The 23,073-nt window shown below is 37.1% G+C and overlaps 1 protein-coding gene across 1 annotated transcript in view; it reads left to right on the top strand.

Annotated features, from left to right (window-relative positions):
- LOC107695544 (probable JmjC domain-containing histone demethylation protein 2C) overlaps positions 1–23,073 on the top strand; it is a 144,785-nt gene that overhangs the window by 55,707 nt on the left and 66,005 nt on the right. The window contains exon 2 of the mRNA XM_016495517.1: positions 19,595–19,759. Within this exon, the coding sequence (XP_016351003.1) occupies positions 19,595–19,759 (165 nt within the window). The remainder of the gene's footprint in view (positions 1–19,594; positions 19,760–23,073) is intronic.

The raw sequence follows: 23,073 nt of genomic DNA, 5'->3' as shown, positions 1-23,073 counted from the left end.
TGCAACAAACGTCTTCCTAAGTCAGTTTAAGTTGAAACGACTTTCACAATCAATTTGATTAATTTATGTTTTACTGTTGCTTATTGTCATTGTAGGCTTAGGCTTACTTTTTTCTATGAATTTGAATGAATATACAAATTAATAAAATGAGTTTTATTTACACCCTTAGCACCCCTCCCACCGTAATGATTCTATGTCCTTGAATTGAAGGCATTTTTTATGAACGAAGTTGGAAAAAACAAATAAAAGTCTAATGTAGTCTGGGATAGATTGCGTTATCTGCCTCAGGCAACAGCAGCACGGAGCACAAGTTTATTTTAAATTCGACGAATATTCGAAATTCGAAAAAAATGTTGACAGTCCTAATTTGTATTACATTCTAAAGAGCTCCGTTATCAGCACCACAGTGGAACATGAAACCGTATCCGTTAGGGCTGTCAAAATGACTGAAAAACTAAATTCGATAACGCTGATAGATGCCCCGCTAGAAAATGTGATAAATATGCGTTCTGTGTGACTTAACCACGATGACTGTTCAGTTGTTGACTAGGGGTGGTTGATATTTTTTGTTGTTGTTTTATTTTATCTTTGTTATTAAAAAGAAGATAAAAGACAAACTTTAAAGACCTAATAAATGGATGTGGTTACTTGCCAAGGCAGGCATTTTGACATGATTATGTGTGCACTCAACTGTATAAAACTGTACAAAAGCTGTGAAAGAGCACTGAATGGAGGCAGCAATCTGCTGAGCTGAAGTTTTTGTTTCTATGGTAACAGTGACTTCTCTTATTGGTGAATCTCTCTTCAGGATGATGGGGAATGTAGTTTTTCACATGGAAATTGGCTTGTTTTTAAACAGCAAGTAATACTGCTTTGAGTTTTAATGACTGTTTAATTATTTAGTGCTGAAGTCCAGTTTCATTGGTACTATTGCTTATACTGAGGTTAGTGACCTACACAAACACTTGTTGAGCAGAGATGCGTTATTACTTTTCTAGTAGTAAATCGGTTTGGAGTTCTTGCTCAGCGAATGACAAAACCCTTATGTTGTGGTATTGCCTTTTGCCAGCACCATTTACATTTTCTTTTAAATATCTTTCGGTGCTCCACTTTATGGTATATTGCTTTCCCTCTCCTATGCTGTCTTCCATCATTGTGCCTTACCACATACTCTCATTTTTCAGTGAGGAAAGTCTAACAGAGTGCTTACAAAAACAAAGAAAGAAGATGATGTGTGTCTTATTCTTTTGTGGCCTTTTGTTCCTCGTCTCTGTCTCTCTTTCTGCTTAAGGTGCTGTTAATATCAGCTGATGTCAAAGCATGTCCTCCAGTGAGAGCATGAGATGCTCTTCTCTTATGTAAGTGCAGCATTATCTCTGTAGTATCAGTGAGACAGTGAGGATGTGTCTCATGACGGCTGTGTTTGCTGCGGTCTGGGAACTCTGAGCTCAATGGCTGAAAGATAGGCACAATAGACTTGACCTACTTTTGTTTGTGTATTTTGGGATGCTCACTGTTTCTCTGGTAACTGTTTGTCTACAGCGAGACATGCTGTTTCGGGAGACATGTGGGACAGTGTCCTTGGCTGTTTCATGTGATGTTTGTTTTTGTAGCATGGGCTCGGTCCATCAGATGAAAGATCATTTGGATAGCTTGTTATTCAGTAATGTTTTATAGATGGGAGGCCTGAGATTATTTATTCTGTGTGAAAGTGACATCTGGACACTGAGTTCTTTGTTAATTTATTTTGTTTATTTAAAAAAACACTTATGGCTCTGAAATTTGTTTGAGCAATGTTTGAAGCCATTGAATTCACCAAATGCACCAAATATTATTAATATTATTATACTTATTTGCTTGGCAACTGTAAAAAGCCTAAAGTAAAGACCTATTTTTCAAAGACAGAATTATTGTGGTTTTTACTTTTCCACAATTTTCTGCAATTTATTTGCAAATTCAATTTAAAATCAATAGGAAAATGAAAATTCACCCTATGTATTTTCTAAATGCATGCTATTGATCTTATTGTGAATGATTCATCCATGCATTTCTTATTTTTTGGAACTTTTTATTAAAAATGCCCTTGATTTTCTGGTGAAATCACAGACGTCTTTCTGATGACATATATCAGAATTCCCCAGTCATTTAGCTTTTTGTAAACTGCGTTTGTTTCTTACAATCGACTGTAAATTCGCATTCAGATCTGATTTTGTTCAGCCAACAATCTATGGCTAGAGCAAAGTCATTTTGATGTCACAGCACAGAAGAAAAGTTGTTCTAACGCAACTTTCATTACGTTGGGTCTAAGCATTGTGTACATTCAGTTTTTGGTATTTTATCTAAATGTATTTTTGTGCGTATGTGTATGTATATATTTAAAAGTTTGAAAACCACATGAAAACGATGACCTCGGTGATATTTGAGTACTGAATTAGAACTGGCCATTTGAATTTGATCTGAATTGGGAATTTCTACTCCCAGGTTACAGCGCTATTCTTTTGCTGCCTCGCTTTGTGGGAAGGCAAATCTGAATTGAACATTGATGTCTTTTATCATCGTTATGTTGTGATTTCAGCTCCGTTTAAGGGTTTTTTCGCTTTCACATATTACATATGGCTGTCATCATACGGTTATGTGTTTGAGAGGGTCTGTTTCTTCTTCTTAAGGACATCTGACAGCATTTGCCCTGCTGTGTCTTATCTGCAGCTGAGCTCAGCAACGTCGCAGTGTTGACTGATCTCTGTTTTCATGTGGGAGGAAGAAAGCGTGTGTGAGGCGGGGCTTTAGTGGAAAGGTGGTAAACAAAGGCATTGTTTTGATCTGGAGAAAGTACAAAGCATGCTGCAGATGTTCCCTCGGGTCATGGCAGAGCGCCGTTTTCTTAATACTCTCTCCACACATAGCTGTGTTTGTTGTTATTTTTGTTGTGCTGTGTCTCTGTCAGCGGGTTTGTAGACAGTAAGTACAGTGAGTTGAGGTTTGTTAGATAAAATCTTACAGCTGAAGAGATTTGTGTGTGATGTGGTTTCACCGTGGAGTCTGAATAGAGCACGCAGCTCGTAAACCATTCGGTTCCTGGTTTGCATGCTAATACGCCAGATGGGAATTAATATGGTGAAATTATGTATGCACATCCTGTTTACATCTTGAGCTGTTTTAGTTTAGGACTAAAACTTACAATGAAACCAGAAAAATCTGTTACACTTAAAAGAGCTCTCATGTGGTTAGAAGTCTTGCACAACAAGCAGTTTTCTGTAAGCTTTCTTTTGTTAGCTCAGATGCTAACACATGTTCATGGCCATTTCCTTGCCAGTGATTGTTGAACATACAGTAAATGCCCTTTCTTCCAATGTAGTCTTGTATCAATTATGTAGATGTGGCCATTAGTGATGTTAAAGACCCCATGACAGGGTTTTGCAAGTGCAGTTTTCTATCCCGTGTTGAACCATGATGTGTTAATTGCTATTGCTAATCATCAATGGTAGGTGGTATTTGGGGAAGGACAAATTTATTTCACTTTATGTCACTGAGTTCCAGATGAGTCCTCGATGCTTTTTAGGGATGTAACGATTCACTCAACTCACGATTCGATTCGATTCACGATTTTGAGTTCACGATTCGATTCGATTAACGATTATTATAATTTTTTTTTAACAAAATTAGATTTAAGACAAATTATAAATTAAATGTGTCCTTTTATTATTGCTTGGACAAAATGCTGCACATTTCTTTGTGAAATTGAAATATAATACTATAATAATATACTAATATAGCACTTGCATATTACTGCTCTTTTGTTGGTTTTGATTGCTTCTATTGTCCTCATTTGTAAATTGCTTTGGATAAAAGCGTCTGCTAAATTACAAAATTTAAATATAATGTAAATGTAAATAACAAAACTAAATTGAAATTTTAAAACAAGCCCCAAATCAAATAAATAAGTAACACAAATAAAATAAATATCTTCATATAAACAAAATAAGGCTTTGTCTGTGCTCTTTCCTTTTAAAATTAGAGGCAACCACTGCATTTTAATCTTGATCCAAACAAAGATGCTGCATACATGCAACATGAGCAGTTTTTAAACTAAATTAAATTGTGTAGTTTCGAAATTTGAAGCAAAAACAGAATGGTTTGACTTTGTGAGTTGTGTGTTAGTTTTGTGAAACTATAAATAAAAATATCTGCATGAAATAGCAAAGCTGAATGAGATGCAGATTCACTCTCTGCCAACAGGTGGCGCTTAAACCGTTTCCTGGTTTCCGCTGTAAACACAGCAGCGCTGAACTTACGAACTTTAATATGCATTATACAGAGGCAAGATGAAAAGTGAAAAAAATACCATCTAAACTTTTCTAAAGACAGTAAGTTCCCCTCAGACATGCATTCATATAAACTCCTACACCTAAATGAATCGCGATTTGTTTAGCATCTCAACTGATTTGAATCGTCACATATTTGAATCGATTTTCAACCGGCTCGCAGTTAATTGTTACATCCCTAATGCTTTTTGGTATGTATGGCAACTTGGAAGAGAAAGATTGCAAATTTTGACAAATTGTTTACTTTTGAATCATAGGATCTACATTGTAGATTGACATCTAGACCTCAATATAGGCTGTGTTTACACTGGAATTATTATTATTATTATTTTTTTTTACATCTGATATAGATTGGATACATGTGTAAACATGAAAATCTATACTTTTTAAATGTGGTACAATATCTAGACATCTGATCTAAAAACATCTAAAAACATATATGATTTACGTTGGAACGTCAAGCCACCACAAGGCAAGGATGACACAAATTTGTCTACAAATATAGATTTTCCTAATGTTCCCATTACTGTGTGCTCGTGCACTCATAAAAGTCATAGCTTCTTTTATTGAGGCAGAAAGTATATATACACTGAAAAAAGGTGTAGAAGCAGTTTTCACTCAGAAATGGCTAGTAAATTCCACAAATTATTAGAATTAAAGTAACACTAATTTAAACATGACATTAAAAAATAAATAAATAGTGGAGATTGCGCACACAGAAACTTTTAGAAGCATATTTGTTTTTGGTCACTGCACATGAATTTTGGTCACTGCATTTTGAATTTTGGTCACTGCACAACTGAAAGCTTTGTTATATTCCTCACAAAATACATTATAATTCAAATAAATGTACAAAATGTACAAAAATTTAATTAAAATAAATATGATTTTTCTGTTACTTTATTTCACTTCAGAATTCTATATCTAATGACCTGTGGATAAATGAAAATGACTAACAAAAGTAATTTTATCTGTTTAACTTGTCCATGCTGGCAAAGGACCGTGGGATAATCTACATCTAGGTGTGCATTATAGTCAAAGAACCACTGAGTGTGAATTCTATAAATCATTTTATAAATGTTAAATAGCACAGACACCTCAGGGTCAACCAAGTTGTGTCTTAAAGGGATCCCCGGGTATTAAGACATGTATAGCTTAATATAACGTAAATTATGTCTCTTATTTAAATATATAGTAGAAACCCCATGAAAGATGTATGTTATTTAAAAAAAATCGACATGGTTTTTGGACTATGGGGGGCGCCATTATTTTATGTGCACAGTACATTCTGCGTCGATGACGTCAAATGGTTGCACTCGGTGAGCTACTGGCGCTTATTTCTATAGTCTTTGGCTTTTTACCGCAACACAACTCAGAATACACAACTCAGAAAATAAAATACTGATACGATATCACATTGTGTGACTTTTGGTTGTAATTTTCAGTCGAAGGGCAACAAGAGAAGCAATGCAAGACTTCACAAGAAGAGGAGAAAAGAATGGGAAGATGCCTGTGGATGAATAAAACTTCCTAAAGACCCGCTTCTTTTTTCACTCCACTTTAGTCCTGATGCCTTTGAGTCTCAGCTACTGAAAGAGCTTACTAACGGCTGAAAAACGCTGTCATCCTGTAAACATGCCGACGCTAATCATGATGCACGGCCGCTAGAGGAGTTTCTCAGCGCAGATTTTCCTCAAGATCCGGGGCGTTTAGACTCCATGTGGGGAAAAATCGATGGTACAGCATTTGGTTTAAGCCTATGCTTATCCATCTCCACCTGTAAGCTCTTTCAGTAGCTGTGGTCATCATAACAGTATTTTATTTTCCGAGTTGTCTATTCCGAGTTGGGTTGTGGTAAAATTAGCAACAGGTAGCGGCAGTAGCTCACCGAGTGCAACCATTTTACGTCATCAGAATAATGGCGCCCCCCATAGTCCAAAATATGTATAAAACGATGTGATTTTTAAAATAACATAAATCTTTAATGGGTCTTCTACTACATATTTCAGGAAGAGACATCATTTACGTTATATTAAGCCATACAAGTCTTAATACCCAGGGATCCCTTTAAGTGAACGTAAACAGGCGGGACAAAAAAGGATATGGTCGAAAGATTGGATCTGTGCCTTTAGCCCCGCAGTGTAATTGAAGCCATAGTCTTCTCGACAAACGCTGTCCATCATATTTAGAGCTGTTCAAGAGCATTGAGCCCTGAGGCTGGATCGTTGATGCTGTATGATGAAACGGCAGCGTAAACAAGAAACTGTCCTTTCTCTTTCCCTCGGGCTCTGAGGAACACAGGATTCTGTCTGGCCTATGTGAGATGAAAGTGACAGATGTAGAAAAGACGTGGCGGTCCATGAGAGGCAGGGGAAATGAGGACACTGTGATATCTGCATCAGGGCAGGTTTGCTCGATGTGTACATTGTTATTTTTGTCTCTTTTATGTTTAAAGGGATCAGCACCAGGGGGATGGTCCCCACAGGCTATAGTTTGACTGACATTAACATCTCATTTCATCATCTCTGTCCTTTCATATTGTTCTCTGCTTTCTGCAAGGATGCTGTCTACAAGACGAAAGCTGCCGGTGTTTCTGCACTGAACGCAGCAAAAGAAGCTTTCCTCTGCATAAATCTGATAAAAGAAAAAAAACTTGAAAATATTACTAAATCTGCCTCTCTCCACTACACTGTCTCTCTCCTTCAGTGATTTGAAAGGCAGATTTTTGGTTTTGTAAGGTTAGCGATCAGCACTAGCAGAGCGGCGTCTGGGCCCGCAGTGATTGGACTGCAGCGGTCTGGGCCCAGCCAGTCAGGGAAGTCCTGCTGCTGTTAGTGAGGGGCAGATTTTCCAGTGTACACTGTAACACGGCGCGGTGAATGATAATAACTCTACTGTCTGAAGCGGTGGGGAGGACGTGCAGACGTGCTTTTAGAAGTCATTTATTGATGAAAGCGTCTTTCTGTGAGCTCTCTGAAATGTCACTGGGCTTGTTATGAGCTTGTTTTTTCTTTTTCTGTGTATACTTATGTAATCTACACATTGACATATATTATAAAAGCACAGATGATTCTTCATATGAAATAGTTTCTCACCAGTTGGTTATAAAAACTAGGGATGTGCGCGACGACTAATTTGACTGTCGTTTAAACAAAGGAACTGAAGTCGCGGGCACGCAGAGATAACGAAAAGCAAGCCGATAGAGTTTCAGAAAGCGCCTGGACATCCCGCACCACCACCGAAGTGGGTCTTCGTTAGAGGAATAGACGGCGCGGATGGGATCGCAGCACCGGCAGGTTGTAGTGAATGACGTGATTGACATTTGCTGGCTTTGGCCAGCCTCTAAGCTAACGCCTACATGCCTGTATTGAAAATGATTACGCATCGCTCCAGTAGAGTTATCGTAAGATAATTTGACATTACACAGTTTACTCAAAACTTTTCCGTTTCCTTCTAATTCAAAATAATCCCACACCTTCTCGTCTTTCGCATGGTCATTTTTGAACTCGCCGCAACTGACACGAAGAAAACGCATGTGAGGTCTGAGGTAAAAATGTAGTTTCCGCCCAGATAAACTTTTAAAAATAATGTATTTTTCAAACTTTTTATTTTAACTTCTTATTTAAAATGTTTTAAATGCAATGTTAAAATGATGGTAATGTGAATGATAAAATCCTGTATTTGTTTTTCTGTCGTGTAATCGACTATTGTTTTCAGTGTCGACTAGTAGGAGCTGTACCGTTTAGTCGACTAGTCGACTAGACCCGCACATCCCTAATAAAAACGTGCATCTCTGATGTTGTTAGCATTTAGTCAGTTCTCTCAGAGAGATAGTTTACCAAAAAATGATCCATAAGACTTTTGTTAATCTTCAAAACACAACTGAAGATATTTTTTATGAAACCTGAAAGATTTGTGTCCCTCCACTAGGGCTGTCACGATTATGACATTTGGCTGACGATTAATTGTCTAAGAAATAATTGTGATTATGACGATTAATTGTCTGTTTTAGGGCATTGACGTTTATGATTTTTATGGCAATTGTCTTTTTTATGGATTTGTTATAAAAAATTTTATGCACATTGTTGTTTCCTTGGTTACCGCTGTAAACAAAGAAGCGCTGTGCTTTCAAACACTACTTTAATATGCATTATACAGAGCTAAAAGGGACAAAATAACATCATGTTTCTGAAAACAGCCAGTTCCCTTCAAAGATACATTCATATAAACCCCCACCCCAATATTTATAATTTTCTTCTAATATTTCGAGAGTCATGTACAGTGAGCTTGCTGTGCCTGTACAGTATTTTCTGCTATCGCGTCTATTCTCTCCTCTCTTTGTCTGTTTTTAGTGTGTCCCGTCCGAAGTTGATTTAATCACTGTTCTAAATGAATGCACCACCTTCACTGAAGTACTCGCACACACACAGCTACATTCAGTCACTCGAACACAGAGATCGAGCAGTGCACACAGAAACTTGTCAACACTGCTCCACTTTTAGAAATAAAAATGTTTGCGAAAAGCAACATTATATTTCTCAGCAACGAGATGGAAACATCGCTGTTTGTAAGTTATAAACAACTTCATTATTATTAGAGAGACACACAGCTCACACACACACTATCTCTCTCTCCTGTTCTCTCTCTCTCACCAATTCATTTAAATAAATGCAATCTTACCGCAATGCTTTATCTCTGTGTCTGATTTAAAGTGGGCAGAATACTAGATCTAATGACCCATAGGCAAAATAACTAACGAAAATGAATTGTTGTTTGTACTCAACCATGTCAGGTTTAAATCGTCAATGCTGGCAAATGACCAATACCGCAGCTCCATATACTCAGAAGTACGCATTCTTGTGGCTGCTAAAGGAGAGCAATAAAGGAGAGCGGTTGTCTGAAATGACTGCAGTTAGAGTAACCTCAAATTTCAAAAACTATGCCCTATGAACTCACAAATAAATTACATATTTCAAATCAGCAACACAATCTGAAATTAACTGTGCCATGAATGTGGTTTCTTATCCTCAAATAGTGTTAAAAAAGCTTATTTTTCAGGCTAGATCAGCCAATGCGCATGCGCAATCATAACACACTTATGACTGCGCATGCACATTGGCTGGTCAAGCCTCAGGTTTCTATGTGAACGGGAGCTTCTAACGGCCACTGCAGTGATGCAATAACTTTGCAGTTTCTCCCATTCATAAGTATAGGATGAACCGTCTTTGTAGTTCTATAGTATTTGAATGTACTTACTTGACACACAAGAACACACCTCACTTGTTCTTGTTGTTGGAAACTCAGGAGTGAAGACCACCAAGAGCCATTACAGACAAAAGGTGAGAGTCTCAGTAATCTGGCTCATTTAACTTACAGTAAATATAGGAACTGGCAGGAACCTCTTGCTACAAAACTTTGTTTAACCAAATCATTCATCTGATGTCATCATCTTTACCATAAATACTAAATTTATGTGAGAACAAATGTCATTGGTTCTTGCACATCGAGCAATCACTTTTAAGTTAAGTTAATCTTCCTCTATTCCGGAGCTGACTAATTATTAATGGATGTCTAAATTTAAACTTGATTTGCCGTGCCAGTTTTGATGTCAATGATGTGACTCTTGCGAGTCTCATAACTTTTTGGCCAGTATGAATATGTGAAATTACAAATAAGATACAAAAACTGCAGCAGAGAATGGATTTTCAGTGTGAAAAGAACAGTGTCAACATTTGGCTTCCTGCCTCTTCTTAAGTGTTCCACATGAGCGTGAATATATGAAATAGAGTTGTCATTTTTGGCTGAACTATCCTTTTTCCCATGTGATGGGTTGATTCTCATGCACAAAGTGAATCAGTGACAGTTGGCTGTTGGACAGGGTCACTTCAGTTGAGTTCTTTTATAATCCACCCAGCCAACTCTGATGAGTCCAGTAAATTCACTGACCCACAGCGAGTCCAGCAGCTCGCCACGTTCCCCAGGCATTCAGAGCAGACATAGTCCTTTTGAAAGAAAGCTGGAATGGAGAGAAAGATAAAGACTGAGCGTTTTGGCCTATGTGCTGTTAGTTGCATAGCAACCAACTGTTACATATCGTAATGGCTGCACATTCATTGTGTTTTTTGTATGCCTGCGAGCAGTCGCCTTAAAGATCAATGCATGTGCTTCAGCATGTTCACTTCATTCAGTCCAGGACAATGACTTTACCACTGGGCTGGTTTTAAGGTGTACCGATAAAAAAAAAAAAAAAATTATTCATTTTCCCAAAACTGCTCCACAAATAAGGTGCAAAACTACATGTTTGATTGTTGTTGGATTGTCTGATGACTGCTGATAATTGGCTGGTTTAGGGTCATGTCCACCTGACTCCATCAGACACATTGCTTAGCAATAAATAGACGTTAAAATCAAAGGATGTGAATCATAAGTTCAAGGTTCCCGGGGGTCCTTGTCTTAAATTAAGTTTGGTCACATTTAATGAAAATGTGATGAAAATTCTTAATTGCAATTTTAAGATGGTAAATTTGGGGCCAGAAAAAAAATAATTGCAATACAGTCAAATGTGATTTATTAAACTTCAGAAGGCGATGATTTAATTTAATAAATGTGAGTGCTACATGTTTCAAAGTCAAGATGCGGTTCTGTTGTGCATTCCACAGGCTTGCGGTTCCAATGCAGTTTGCAATCAATGAATTCCATTAGCTTAATGTTAAGGAAGAAAGTATGGACAGTGGTTGTAAAATGCTACTTATTGCACTCATCCTCTGTAACATTGTGAAATGATTTTACATTTCAACTGCAATCAAAAATAAATTGTATTATACATAATTTTCTATACATAAAATTGTGTTATACATAATAATATTTGTGGGGGGAAAATGTTATTACCCATTCACATTTATTGCATCTGGCTACTTTGCTGCTAAACCTAAAACTGCTATATTATTTTTGTGAGGCATGCCTCTTGAATCTTTCTATTGCAAGGAAGTGGCATATAGCTATCATAAAAAATTGCTTTTTAAAGAGACTTTTAATTATGAGGGACGATGAGTCATGCTTAAAAGCAGTTTGTTTATTCTCATGCTCAGCAGACAGAAAATTGAACATGCACTGATCGTCATGACAACGGCAGAGTTTCAGGTGGCTCTGATATATACTGCATATTTCAGTACAGCGTTCTGTCCACATTGGCAGAGGAAAACAGATGTTCAAACTATTAATAGAACTGAATGTTAGAAATAATTAAGTTCCAATAGATTTTCCCAATTTCCAACCCTAGTGCACCCCTTCAGCAGGGAATATAACCTTTCATTGTACAAAACTATCATAGAGATTATGCATTATACTGAGATCATTTTTCACACAACAGCATTTGAAGTTATTGTTTCTGATGCTATAGCTCTGTTGATTTTGAACTTCTTTTATGCTGACAGTAACTGTTAGACCCCTCCCAAATACACTGCGTCTGTGTACTCAACCAAAAAAATCTCAGTAGTTGACCTAATTCGTTTAGGCTATAATAAATTTTGTTTATAATGAATGGCATTATAATTTATGTTTGTTTTATACTTACATTTTTCATTCCTGTTCTGATTTTTTTTGTGGAGTGAGGGGAACCAAAATGTTAATAGTGTTTGTAAACATTTTATTTTCCAGTATTTTACATTATGGCTGAACATAATAATAAAATGTGACTTATACATCGATGCGACTTATCTGTGTTTTTTCTCTCAGCAATGCAATTTTGACCCAGTATGACTTTTATAGTCATGTGCGACTTATTTTCCATAAAATACAGTCGATTTATTCACCAAGGGTTTGCTTGTGCTACACAACACTCTCAACGACTCATATGGCCACATTCCAGCACTTGTTTAGCAACAAGGAATTTTGCAGCCTCGTTATTTTCCATTTTCGGGCATTTCCATAGTCTTACATAAACCGGTCAGATCCTGGACTTGCCTGGCCCAGCCTAACTGCTTTTCCAGACCCTAATCTAGTGCAGGGTTCAGCAACCAGGCAGGCAGCTCTCATCTCCCCGAGCGTCTGACTGAACGCAGTTATATAATATCCCTGCTCTGCATGATTTTGGAGTCACATTTCCTCTCTCTCTCTCTCTCTCTCTAGTCTTGCTTTTTCTGTGTTGTCTGTAAGTTCTGCATACTGAGTTAACCCTCTGTTATCCCTGCACTGCTTGTACAGCTGGCACCGAATCCATAATCAGATTAAATGTGGAGCCTGACCTCCGATTGGTTCTGTAGGCCATGGAAGAGGCACGTGTGGTGGCTTCCTCCATCTGTATACAAGACGGGGAGGTGTCAACTGTATTCAGCGTTTCCAGACCCTTCCTGCTTTTGTTCTGCTTGTTATCCCAGGTTAACCCATCCTGCTTTCATAGACTGCATGGGAATTTTAATGAGTGTATTGCTTTAGTTTGCCATCATATGTGTTTTGATCAGTCTATATAGTGAGTGTGCTCTTCCTCACACTTCTCTTGTAAAAAGGGAGTTATTAGTTTTGCAGAGATAAGTAAACCTGATCCCAGATCAAATCTGATCCCGCATCATTATCCTTGTGCTTTGAGCTTTACACTGTCCCTTTTCATCTATTGTTAAACAGATGGGGCGGAATGTAAAAAAAGCTCTGGCATCTTGCAGGATTTGTTGCACAACAGAGATGGTGAAGTCATGTGTTTGTCGGCCTAAAACTATTTACTTCCTGGAATTGAAATGAAAGAACTAGTTACTTATGAACATGTCATCCTATATTATCATGACCCTGACCAGATTGAGAATCATTTCTTCTCAAATTTCTTTTGTGTTTCTGTAAATATTTAAACTTGCTGCATGTTGTTCAGTGGTGTTTGTTTTCATGGACAACAAACCTGGTATTTCATTTGGAATATTTTAGAAGATTAGTATGGAACTAGACTTGTGCTGGTATTCGGTAAGGCGATATATCACGGTAATGAATATGCACGATATTGTTATCGTGGTAATAAAAGCATTAGCAATTAATCGCAACATGAAAATTTGATACCGGCATACCCCTATATGGAACTGACTGAAAGTTATTATATGGCTTCAGAAAACTTGGAATATTGAAAGTATGTACAACTTTAATGGTGCTTTTTTGGATAAAGACAGTGTCAACCATATTCAGTAGCATTGGAAAGAAAGAAAAATCTTTTATATATTATTTTTAATAAATATAATACATTTAAACTTTAGATTCTTTGTTGAAGTAATTGAAATATTGTGAAACGTCAGTTTATTTTGGCACAGAAGCATCAGTGCACACGTGACCACAGAGCGAGAGGTGGAACAGGAATTTATGGAGAAAGGACAGAATAACCTGCCCTGATCCACTTTCTGCTACACAAACATTCATACACATGCGCACACACACACTCACAACATTAGCATGACATGATGAGATTTGTAGTACTAGTCTAGTCTTGCATGCAGGAAGGTTTGATTTGTTCTTTAATCTTGTACACGAGGCTTCCTTTCCGTTCAGGTTGGTAATCAATCTGAATAGCTCAGTCACTGTTAGTGAGGCGGCTTCCACCCTGCTGAAGGGGCAGAACTCTTACCATCTGTCTGTGTACTGTACTTCTGTCCAGAAGCTTTTCCATCCTCCCTCTGCTTATTTTCAGCCGAATTCTTCCACTCATCTGCTGCATCCCCTTAGTTTGTCTATGGCTTATGCCTGATATTGTACAGTGAATATGTATGCTGATATAAATTATAAATCTGTAAATAGACTGTAATGGCAATTTAGTAGAAATAATGATTCCTCAATAAAAATAACCATTGTAAGCTGTTTCAGAGCAAGTTTATACAGTAAATATTAAGATATATACATAAGGCTGAAAAATATCAAATATAATTATTTTTAGCTATATCGCCCATCTCTGAATCTGATCGTGTGAACATGTGTGTTCACAATTACTAGTAGGGCTGCACAATTTGGCCAACAATTGGGATTATATATCACAATAATAATAATAATTATTATTATTATTAAAGAAAAATATTAAACAAAATAGAAATATTACTATTGTAACATTTCACTGTACAACATTGAAATTACAATACTAATATTTATGGCTTAATTTCTTCGTTTTTAAACCTAAACCACTAAGCATTTATTTTCTCAGAAACCTGCATGGAGCCCTTAAAGCTTCTCTTTTCTTGACAACAGCTGTTTTATAATCACGTCTCATTACTAGTGTTGTCAAAAGACCCGGTATTTCGGTACCAAGTCACACTCCAGCAAACCCTAAAACAGACAACAGTTTACAGATGTTTTTCAGCGGCAGCAGAACTATGACTAAACTTTTGGGTGAAACTTGTTTACTTTTTTCATACTTTTATTACTTGTGGAAAAACTAGAAACACTTTTAAATAAGTATAAAGAATGGCATTGGTTTTGTACATTTAATTTTTGTTTAACGTTATTAATAAAAATGTTGTTCAATTAGCATGTTTTTGTGTTTTGCTTTGGTACCGAAATTGGTACCGAAAACCGTGGATTTTCACTGGTATCGGTACCGAATACTGAAATTTTGGTACCGTGACAACACTACTCATTACAAGTTTGGGAAGATGGTTAGCGCATGTTGCATTCCCAAATGCTCAACATATCCAAATGCACATCCAAACTCAGAGTACACGCATAGATGACTTTATGGTAGAGTAGCATTTACCGTGAACCGAAACGCTTTGACATGCTGAAAACACTGGATCATGAGCTGTATGGATGTCAATAAACACAGTGTCACACTTTACTCTGAAACACACAGTCCATGTTTATTTAATTAAATTGCAGCCTTTTTTTTAATTTGATAATTGCACTTGCCATACTTATTGTGATTTTGCTTTCATTGCAATGAAATATGCTAATTACTGAAGTACTATTTGTGACAGTGGTGTATGTCAGCCTCTCACTAATACCAGAACCTCAGGCCTACAGGTCACTGCCTGAATAACCAGCATAAGAAGTAACTGTGCCCTACACACACACACTCCTTCTGGCCCTCTGCCCCATGTCAATTTTTAATGAGAGTGAATTTTTCATCTAGCCAGCAGCGGAGACTCAACTGAGAGGGTGTGTTCAGCAGAAACACAATATGAAGTTAATGTTTCATTCTAAGACAGAGAGAGGGCGAATGAGGGAAGCCGTCCTCCACAATCCCTGCTGTGAAGGGGATTATGGGAGGGAGGGGTCAGCAGGACGTGGGGAGGGGAGAGGAGAAGCCATCAGTCATGTGTGTCACTACAGTAATGATGAAGGCTGGACTTTACATGCCTACACACACGGAGGTGGTGTTTCAAAATGTAGTAAGCTGACTAACCATTTTTGGGCATCACAGACTTCAAATGTTTATATTGGTCATTTTGGAGGTGGGGAGATATGTGACAATAAGATATGTGACTTTTAATGAATAGGTTTATAGGTTATAGGACTGATTAACAGAAAAACAATGTTGAAGTTACATATTATTAAAAATGTGGCAAAAGGGGGTTTTCACAGGGATGCCATAGAAGAACCATTTTGCGTTTTTCACTATAAAGAACTTTTTGTGGAATCCAGTTTCCTTGGATGTTAAAGGTTCTTCATGGAACCATAGATGCCAATAAAGAACTTTTTTTTAAGAGGGTAGGACATCTGTCATTTCATGTTCTGATCCAGATGTACAGATACTGAGGTGGGAGTGTCTGTTGTTTCTGTTAATGTGGGCGTTATGGAAGGTCATGTGCTGTGCTCTGCAAGGATGTGTGCATCACATGAGGTCATATGACCAACCAAAACACCTAAAATAGTGAAAAAGCTGGGATGGGAATTGGCATGCCAGCAGTACAAATTTTAATTGTACCCAGAAAACTGTCTAAAATGTCTATATCCATAATGAAGCAGCAGTCAGCAATGTAATATTACTACATAGTACTACATCTTGTAGTAATGATATTCAACAAAAAACCCAAATAAAACGAGATGCATTGTGAAAATACAATATCCAAGCTGGTCAACATCCCAGTCTGGCCAGGATTCAATTTCACTGATCATCACTATTGCTATTGCTTATAATTGGGCTTTGGACTGTTTGTGTGATAATGGATATTTAATTGAGAATGTTTTTTTATTTACATTTTTTTTTTTTTACATGACTTTTTGTGTGATCTACTGCTCAAAGCTTTTTAAAAAAAACATGGACATTCAGCATTTAAAATGGCTAATTTTAGCCTTTAGTTGTTTATTTTTCATTTATTGTTGACAAAATAGTATATGGCTTTAAATTGATTTTAATATTGGTGCAGCTTTAAATGATAGCTGAAATTGTTTGTCTTGTTGAGGAGAGGTGTGATATTAATTTTCAAATGATCAGACTGATGATTTGGGTTATAACAGATGAACGATTCCTTAGACTTGCATTGTAGGAGGGTGTCTGTCTTGAGGCCGGTATATGGATGTTTGCACCAAGGACGATAACTATAACTATAAACATTTCTCTTTATGATTATAAGAGCGGGAGACAAAAAACGACAGCATGTGCTTATTATAAAAAAAGGTATCATGTGTTGGTGTGGATGCTAATATAGTTATGGTAATAGTTATCTTTTTTGGTGTGAAAAAGGGCCTTAAGAAATGGCCCGAGTGCCAAGCTATTTGTGCTCCATTCACTTTGTTTTGGTGTTAAATTGTTTTGTTTTCATTCAATCCTTGGTCATTGGGTTACTCTATAAAACAGCTCTGTGACATTATTGTTGATAGGGGTAGTGGAATAGGATGTTGCTTCAAGCAATGCTTTAGAATTGTCTTTTTTCTTTAGCTTAGCCTGCACATAACAGGGGGTCCAGATGTGAAATCTGTCCTGACAGGTCTGTTCTTCACTCCTTCTCTTCCAAACACACTCATTAGATCTTTACAACCCTAGTCATGGTGAGAAAGCCACAAGAGGCAGAGTCAAGTGAATCATTTCTGGTATGAATCCACATTATGAAACCAGCTCCTGTTACTGCACGTTGCTCAGCACTGGGGTTGTGCAATGTGCTCTCGGCTGACTCACTCACGCTGATGATTCCCACAGCTCTCAGCACTAGATCTGTGCATTTCATATCATTAGCTGGGCACTTTCTGTACACACTTTAAAAGTGTTGAGCACAGGATCGTATTAGTCAACAGATGGACGTTGTCCAGTGGAGGAACAATTTTTCCAGTTTGAATACAGACTCAAAAATAGTGCTAAACTATAGTGCTATTTTTTGGAAACCAGTTCTCCAGCCTATCACGCTACACCCACCTTACACACACACATGCTGAGAAAGAGGAGACTTTGACAGGCCAGAAACATGCTGTCGTTACGACATGCTGCGTATGTTGAAAACATCCAGCAGCTCAAACACGTTCTCCCTCTTGTCTCACTGTCTCATAAACACACAAATGTCCTGCACACCAGCTCCGCTTTGAATCACATGGCCATGGGTTGTTTCACAGTTGAGGACAAGAGCGGGGCCGAGATGTGGTTTTAGTGCTGTGACTGTGAGGAAGGCTGGACATTCAGTGGGTCTGCAGTGACCACATCTGTCCATGAAATCAAACCAAAATGAGGTCATTTAAGGCCACTGAGGTTTTATGGCTGTGAAATTACACTGAAAGTAATTGAACTGTTTTCTGTAACAGTAAGTTGTTGTTTGAAAGATGTTTTTTTTTTTTTAAGCACTTTGTCAGGAGTTCCCAAACTTTTTTGTCAGCTGAACCCCAGCTGAAAATATTTTACATGAAGTACCCCTTGAGATTTAAAGTTAATATTTCAATAATTGAATGACATATTCACATTTTGTTCTTGGTTATCTGATGTTGGTTAATGGTCAAATGACATGCAGGGTTGGAGGAGAAAATGAGATGGGAGTTTTTCGATATACCCTAACTGTTATGAACCGGAATGCACAGAGTTCACGCAGTTTGAGGTTAAAAAGTAATTTATGTAGTAATTTCTACAAAAAAGTAATTTCTCAAAAGAAAATTATGAGGAAATTTTAATTCAGAAGTATTAGAGTGAATAGAAGTGTTTTATTTAAATTTTTTTATAGCTTGACTTTAAAGTAGACTTAAACCTCGTAGTTGTGATTGTGTCTCAGTCACATTACTTTTACACTGGAGTTTTAGAAATTCAGTCAAACTGAATAATAATAATTATTATTTTATTATTACGTTTTAATTATAAAAATGAAAAAAAAAAAAAAATGAAAAAAAAAAAAAACATGTGAATTGTGTAAATAAAGTTAAACCCAGCCCATGTTGTACATTAAAATCTCAGCACATGTAGAGATGGAATTCACTGCATTTACTGTGAACCGAGTTGCTCTGAGATGCTGAAAACACTGGATCATAAGCTGCTCGCATGTAAATGAACACAGTGCTGCACTTCACTCTGAAACACGCAGCGCATCAAACTAAACAGTTATTTAATTAAATCGCAGACATTTATTTATGATAATCACACTAAGCTACATGATTATTGTGCAGCCCACTTTATTATTTTATTTTACATTCTATATAATTATTTAATTCGTTTTTAATCAAATCTTGAACCTCATACAGTTGTGATGTCCTATTTGGTAACCCTGCACTATACTAATGGAATGATTCATCTAGTCTATCCTCGTAAACACAGTCGTTTACGTCTTAAGCAAGTGTAAGCAGTTGGAACATTTTTTTACTGCAGTCTAAAATGTTGGTATTGTAACAACCTTATTTATTAGAATATAAGGTTACATAGGTCAAAAAACAATGGAAATAATAGCTGTTTATTTATTTATTTATTTTTTATGGTGGGGCCATTTAATATTTTGTCAGGGCAAGTAAAAATCTAAACCACTGGCCAATAGAAAAATAATTAGTGTTGAGCCTTGCATACAACTCTAAATGTAGTCACGCAAGTTGTCTGGTAAATATTAGTTGTGCTTCAAAATGTCAGCAGCAAACAACATCAAAGTTGAAATTGTATAGCAATTACAACATGGTGTACAAAGCTTGATCTGGCACAACACTTGCCCGGGGCTAATGCTGGATCTTGACGCTTCACTCATTAAAATTCAGTGCAGTGGGTAACTTTGATGTGAATCATGTGAAAGTCCTTAATGTTCCACATCGACACTGTTCCCACACCACTTATATGCTTGTATGCCTTGTATAGCTTGAGGTTAACGTGGGCTCTACAGGCCGAGTGCTCAGAGCGTGACCCCTTTTCTTTGCTCTTTCTGCAGGTGTACGTTGAGTTTGATGACCTCGAGTGGGATAAACGTGAGTGGGTCAAGGTATACGAAGACTTCCAGATCTTTCTGCTAGAACATCAGCTGGTTTGGGCCAAAAGGAAGGAGGGTGCCCAGCTGCAGGGAACAAAAGCCAAGCAGATCCAGTGGCCAGCTCTGGTGAGTCATTCCTCCCAAGATCTTTGAGTCAGAGATGCGCTGTGCGTTGAGCTGCAGCTGTGGAGTATTTAAAGTGGAACAAAAGGTCTGTGGAGGCAATACGACAGGATCTTTTATGTTGCTGAGATGATTTGGGGTTTGGATGTCTCTCAGATCAATGGCTTATGTCTGACAATAAGATCATTATTTGTTTAGAAGGGTTGCTGAAAAGACGGAAAATAACAGAGTGTTTGACATCCTTTAAAAGAGACGGAAAGGCAGTGAGCAAGAGATTGTAAATGTTTCATGGCTCACGCTGTTTGATTATGTAACGCGAGCAGCAGCACAGCGCCATCTGGGCCTGGCGCACACGATAAAAGAGTTCAAAGAGAAATCCAAGTATGACACACGGGATGGTTGTCATAGCGCCCACACATGCACAGACCGACGACCCAGCATGTGTCGTGGTGCGCTTATCCACACTGAAAACTCGTGAGCCCCTTGCTGAGCAACCAGGACGTTTTTCTTTTGCATGACATTTGCTAGGCTTGTGTGACATCTATTCTATTACTGGTGTTTTTAAATGGATTTTACTTCAATTAAGCTATAAGGTACAAGAGGTTGTTATATTGTGAATTTAATCTAAGCTAAAGGGCGTTGTTAGGCACGACAGACAGCATGACTATATTTGCAATACAGTTGAAGTGGTAACTTCATAATAACAATATCAAGGACACATATTTTCTTTAAAACATTATTTTGTTTTGTAAATGCGTGAAACATGCAATCTAAGGTTACTAGTTTGCCTTTACACATGCAGGTATATACACTACAAATGTTTGGAATCATTTCGATTTTTTTATGTCTTTGAACTAAGTTTCTTATGCTCACAAAGTCTGCATTTATTTGATCAGTAAAAACAGTAATATTGTGAAAAATTATTAAATTAAAATAACTGTTTTCTCTTTGAATATATTTTAAAATCTATTGCTGTAATGGCAAACCTGAATTTTTAGCAGTTATTACTCTAGTCTTCAGTGTCACATGATCCTCCAGAAATTATTCAGATATGCTGATTTAGTGTTCAAGAAATATTTCTTACCAGTTTTGAAAACAGTTTTAGCTGCTTAATGTTTTGTGGAAACTATAAAACACTGTTCAAAAATCTGGCGTAAATAAAATATCAAAAGTGACAGTCAAGCCATATTGTAACAAAAGATTTATATTTCAAATAAATGCTGTTCTTTTTAACTTTCTATTCACCAAAGAATCCTTTTTGATGATGATTTGATGAAATGATTTTTAAGTCAGTTTAATGTAATTTAAGTTTAAATGATTTGTACAACCAAGTTGATTATACTTAAAAATTTAAGGCAGCAACTGAACTTACGTTTTTACGTTGAAGTAGGTGGAAAGTTTTAGCATATCACAGTTTCTACAAAAATATTATTCAGCAAAAACAGTTTTCAACATTGATAATAGTAAGACTCATTATTAAAAATTGAGCACCAGTAATGGTAATAATAATTGAGGAGCAAATCAGAATATTAGAATAATTTCTCATAGGATCATGTGACACTGAAGACTGGAGTAATGATGCTGAAAAGGTTAATTAATCGGTATCGGCCAGTGTGGTCCAACCTAGCTATCGGTATCGGCAAAATCCACTATCGGTCGACCTCTAGTGTTTAGCCCTGCTTGCCTCGTAGCCTCAAGGGCGATCTTTACTGCTGATAAATGCTTAGAACCCTGCCCCGCTGTCTTGTTTAGTGAAAGCTGTCTGCGTTCATTGTGTACGAGGGATGAAGTCACTCCGCAGAAGGAACAACGCTGTGGATTATAATCTTCAAACCCATTATTTTCATCAGCCCACATGAGTGACTTTAATAAACGGTTTGGCTACAATGTTTTGGCTTGATTATTATGATGTGAAAAGAGTGTGTTAGAGGCCTTACACAAAAACCTTTTCTTCCCTTTCTGCTTTCTGCTGTTGGACAGTAGTAAAGCTGAGTAATAGGAGTTCTCCTTATAATCTTAACTGTAATCGCTGATTAAAGTGCAAGGGTTTGGTAGTTCAGACGGTGAAATGGATGTTGTATAACACACGTTGTTATTTTTAGTCTTTTTGTGATCTTGCCGAACAGCTGTTGAGCTGATAACACGTAGTAATTGGTTTAGTGTTTTTCATGTGGCATAGCAACAGATCAGCTAACACCTAGAGAATGTTTACCATGTGCTCACTATAGTCCTTACTGATTATTTCTCTATAAAAAATGTTTGCCACAAGAAACAGAGAACATTTGTGTTGTGCTATTTTTAGTGAAAATACACTTTCTGGTTTGAATAAGACCATATGAATGAACACAAGTTCTCAGCAGTGATCGATTATAAATTGTTTAAGTGTGCATTTAACTTAAAACAATTTCACACCAATTAAAATCCAGTATCAACTAGTGTTGTCAGCTTTTATGAAGAGGTTGCCAGGTTTTCACAACAAAACCCACCCAGTCGCGTTTCGAGGGGGTCCCCCGTTAAAAATCGTATTCCATGGATAAAATACGCATGTTTTGGCGGGGTTCCCCTGGTAATTTGCATTCCAGGGGCTAAATAGCATCTGCGCACCTTTCGGATAGCGCATCAAGAATCGGGTTGACCGGGTACTCTGTACCACCGGTACTTAAAAAAAACCTGGTACCGTAACGTTTTCATTTTTTTAGTATCGACTTGGTACCGAAATACCGGTACTAGTATCAACTAAAATGCAAACATGTTGCAATGGGGTCTTATCTTGAATTTTGTAAAATAATGAATTTACATATTATGTTCATTTTTATTATACAGTGTTTCTGTTTTAGAGATAATAATAATAATAATAAATGTACAATAATAGAATAGTATCATCATCATCATCATCTGTAAGACAGAAATATAATAATTATAATCATTATTGTTATTATTATTACATAATAATTAATCTCGCTGTCCGAAACCACAGCATTTTCTGTTTATCTAGTTTCTGTCTGTGTTTATGTGGTGCTGCTGGTTAAAGATGCTTTGCTTCTTGTGACCTTTGCTTCTAGTTGCTTTCTGACTCGCTATAAAAATAAGCCCTAGAGAGACTTCCGTTTACACAAACCAGACTTGCTTGAAGCCTTTTGGACAGTTCATCCAGCGGTATGTTTAGGGGCTGTTCACACAGGACACGTTTTTGTTAGTTAGCTGGAGCGTGACTGAATGCAGCAGGGATCACAAAAAGTGTTTTTAGAAGTTAAAATAATTTTATTTGACAGTCTTAATGATAAAGTATATAAATATAAAGTTGGATATAGGGGTGT

Source organism: Sinocyclocheilus anshuiensis, unplaced genomic scaffold, assembly GCF_001515605.1.
Source record: "Sinocyclocheilus anshuiensis isolate Anshui unplaced genomic scaffold, SAMN03320099.WGS_v1.1 scaffold466, whole genome shotgun sequence".
NCBI lineage: Eukaryota > Metazoa > Chordata > Actinopteri > Cypriniformes > Cyprinidae > Sinocyclocheilus > Sinocyclocheilus anshuiensis.
Note: the sequence above shows the minus strand (reverse complement) of the source record. Positions and strands in the feature narration are given on the sequence as shown.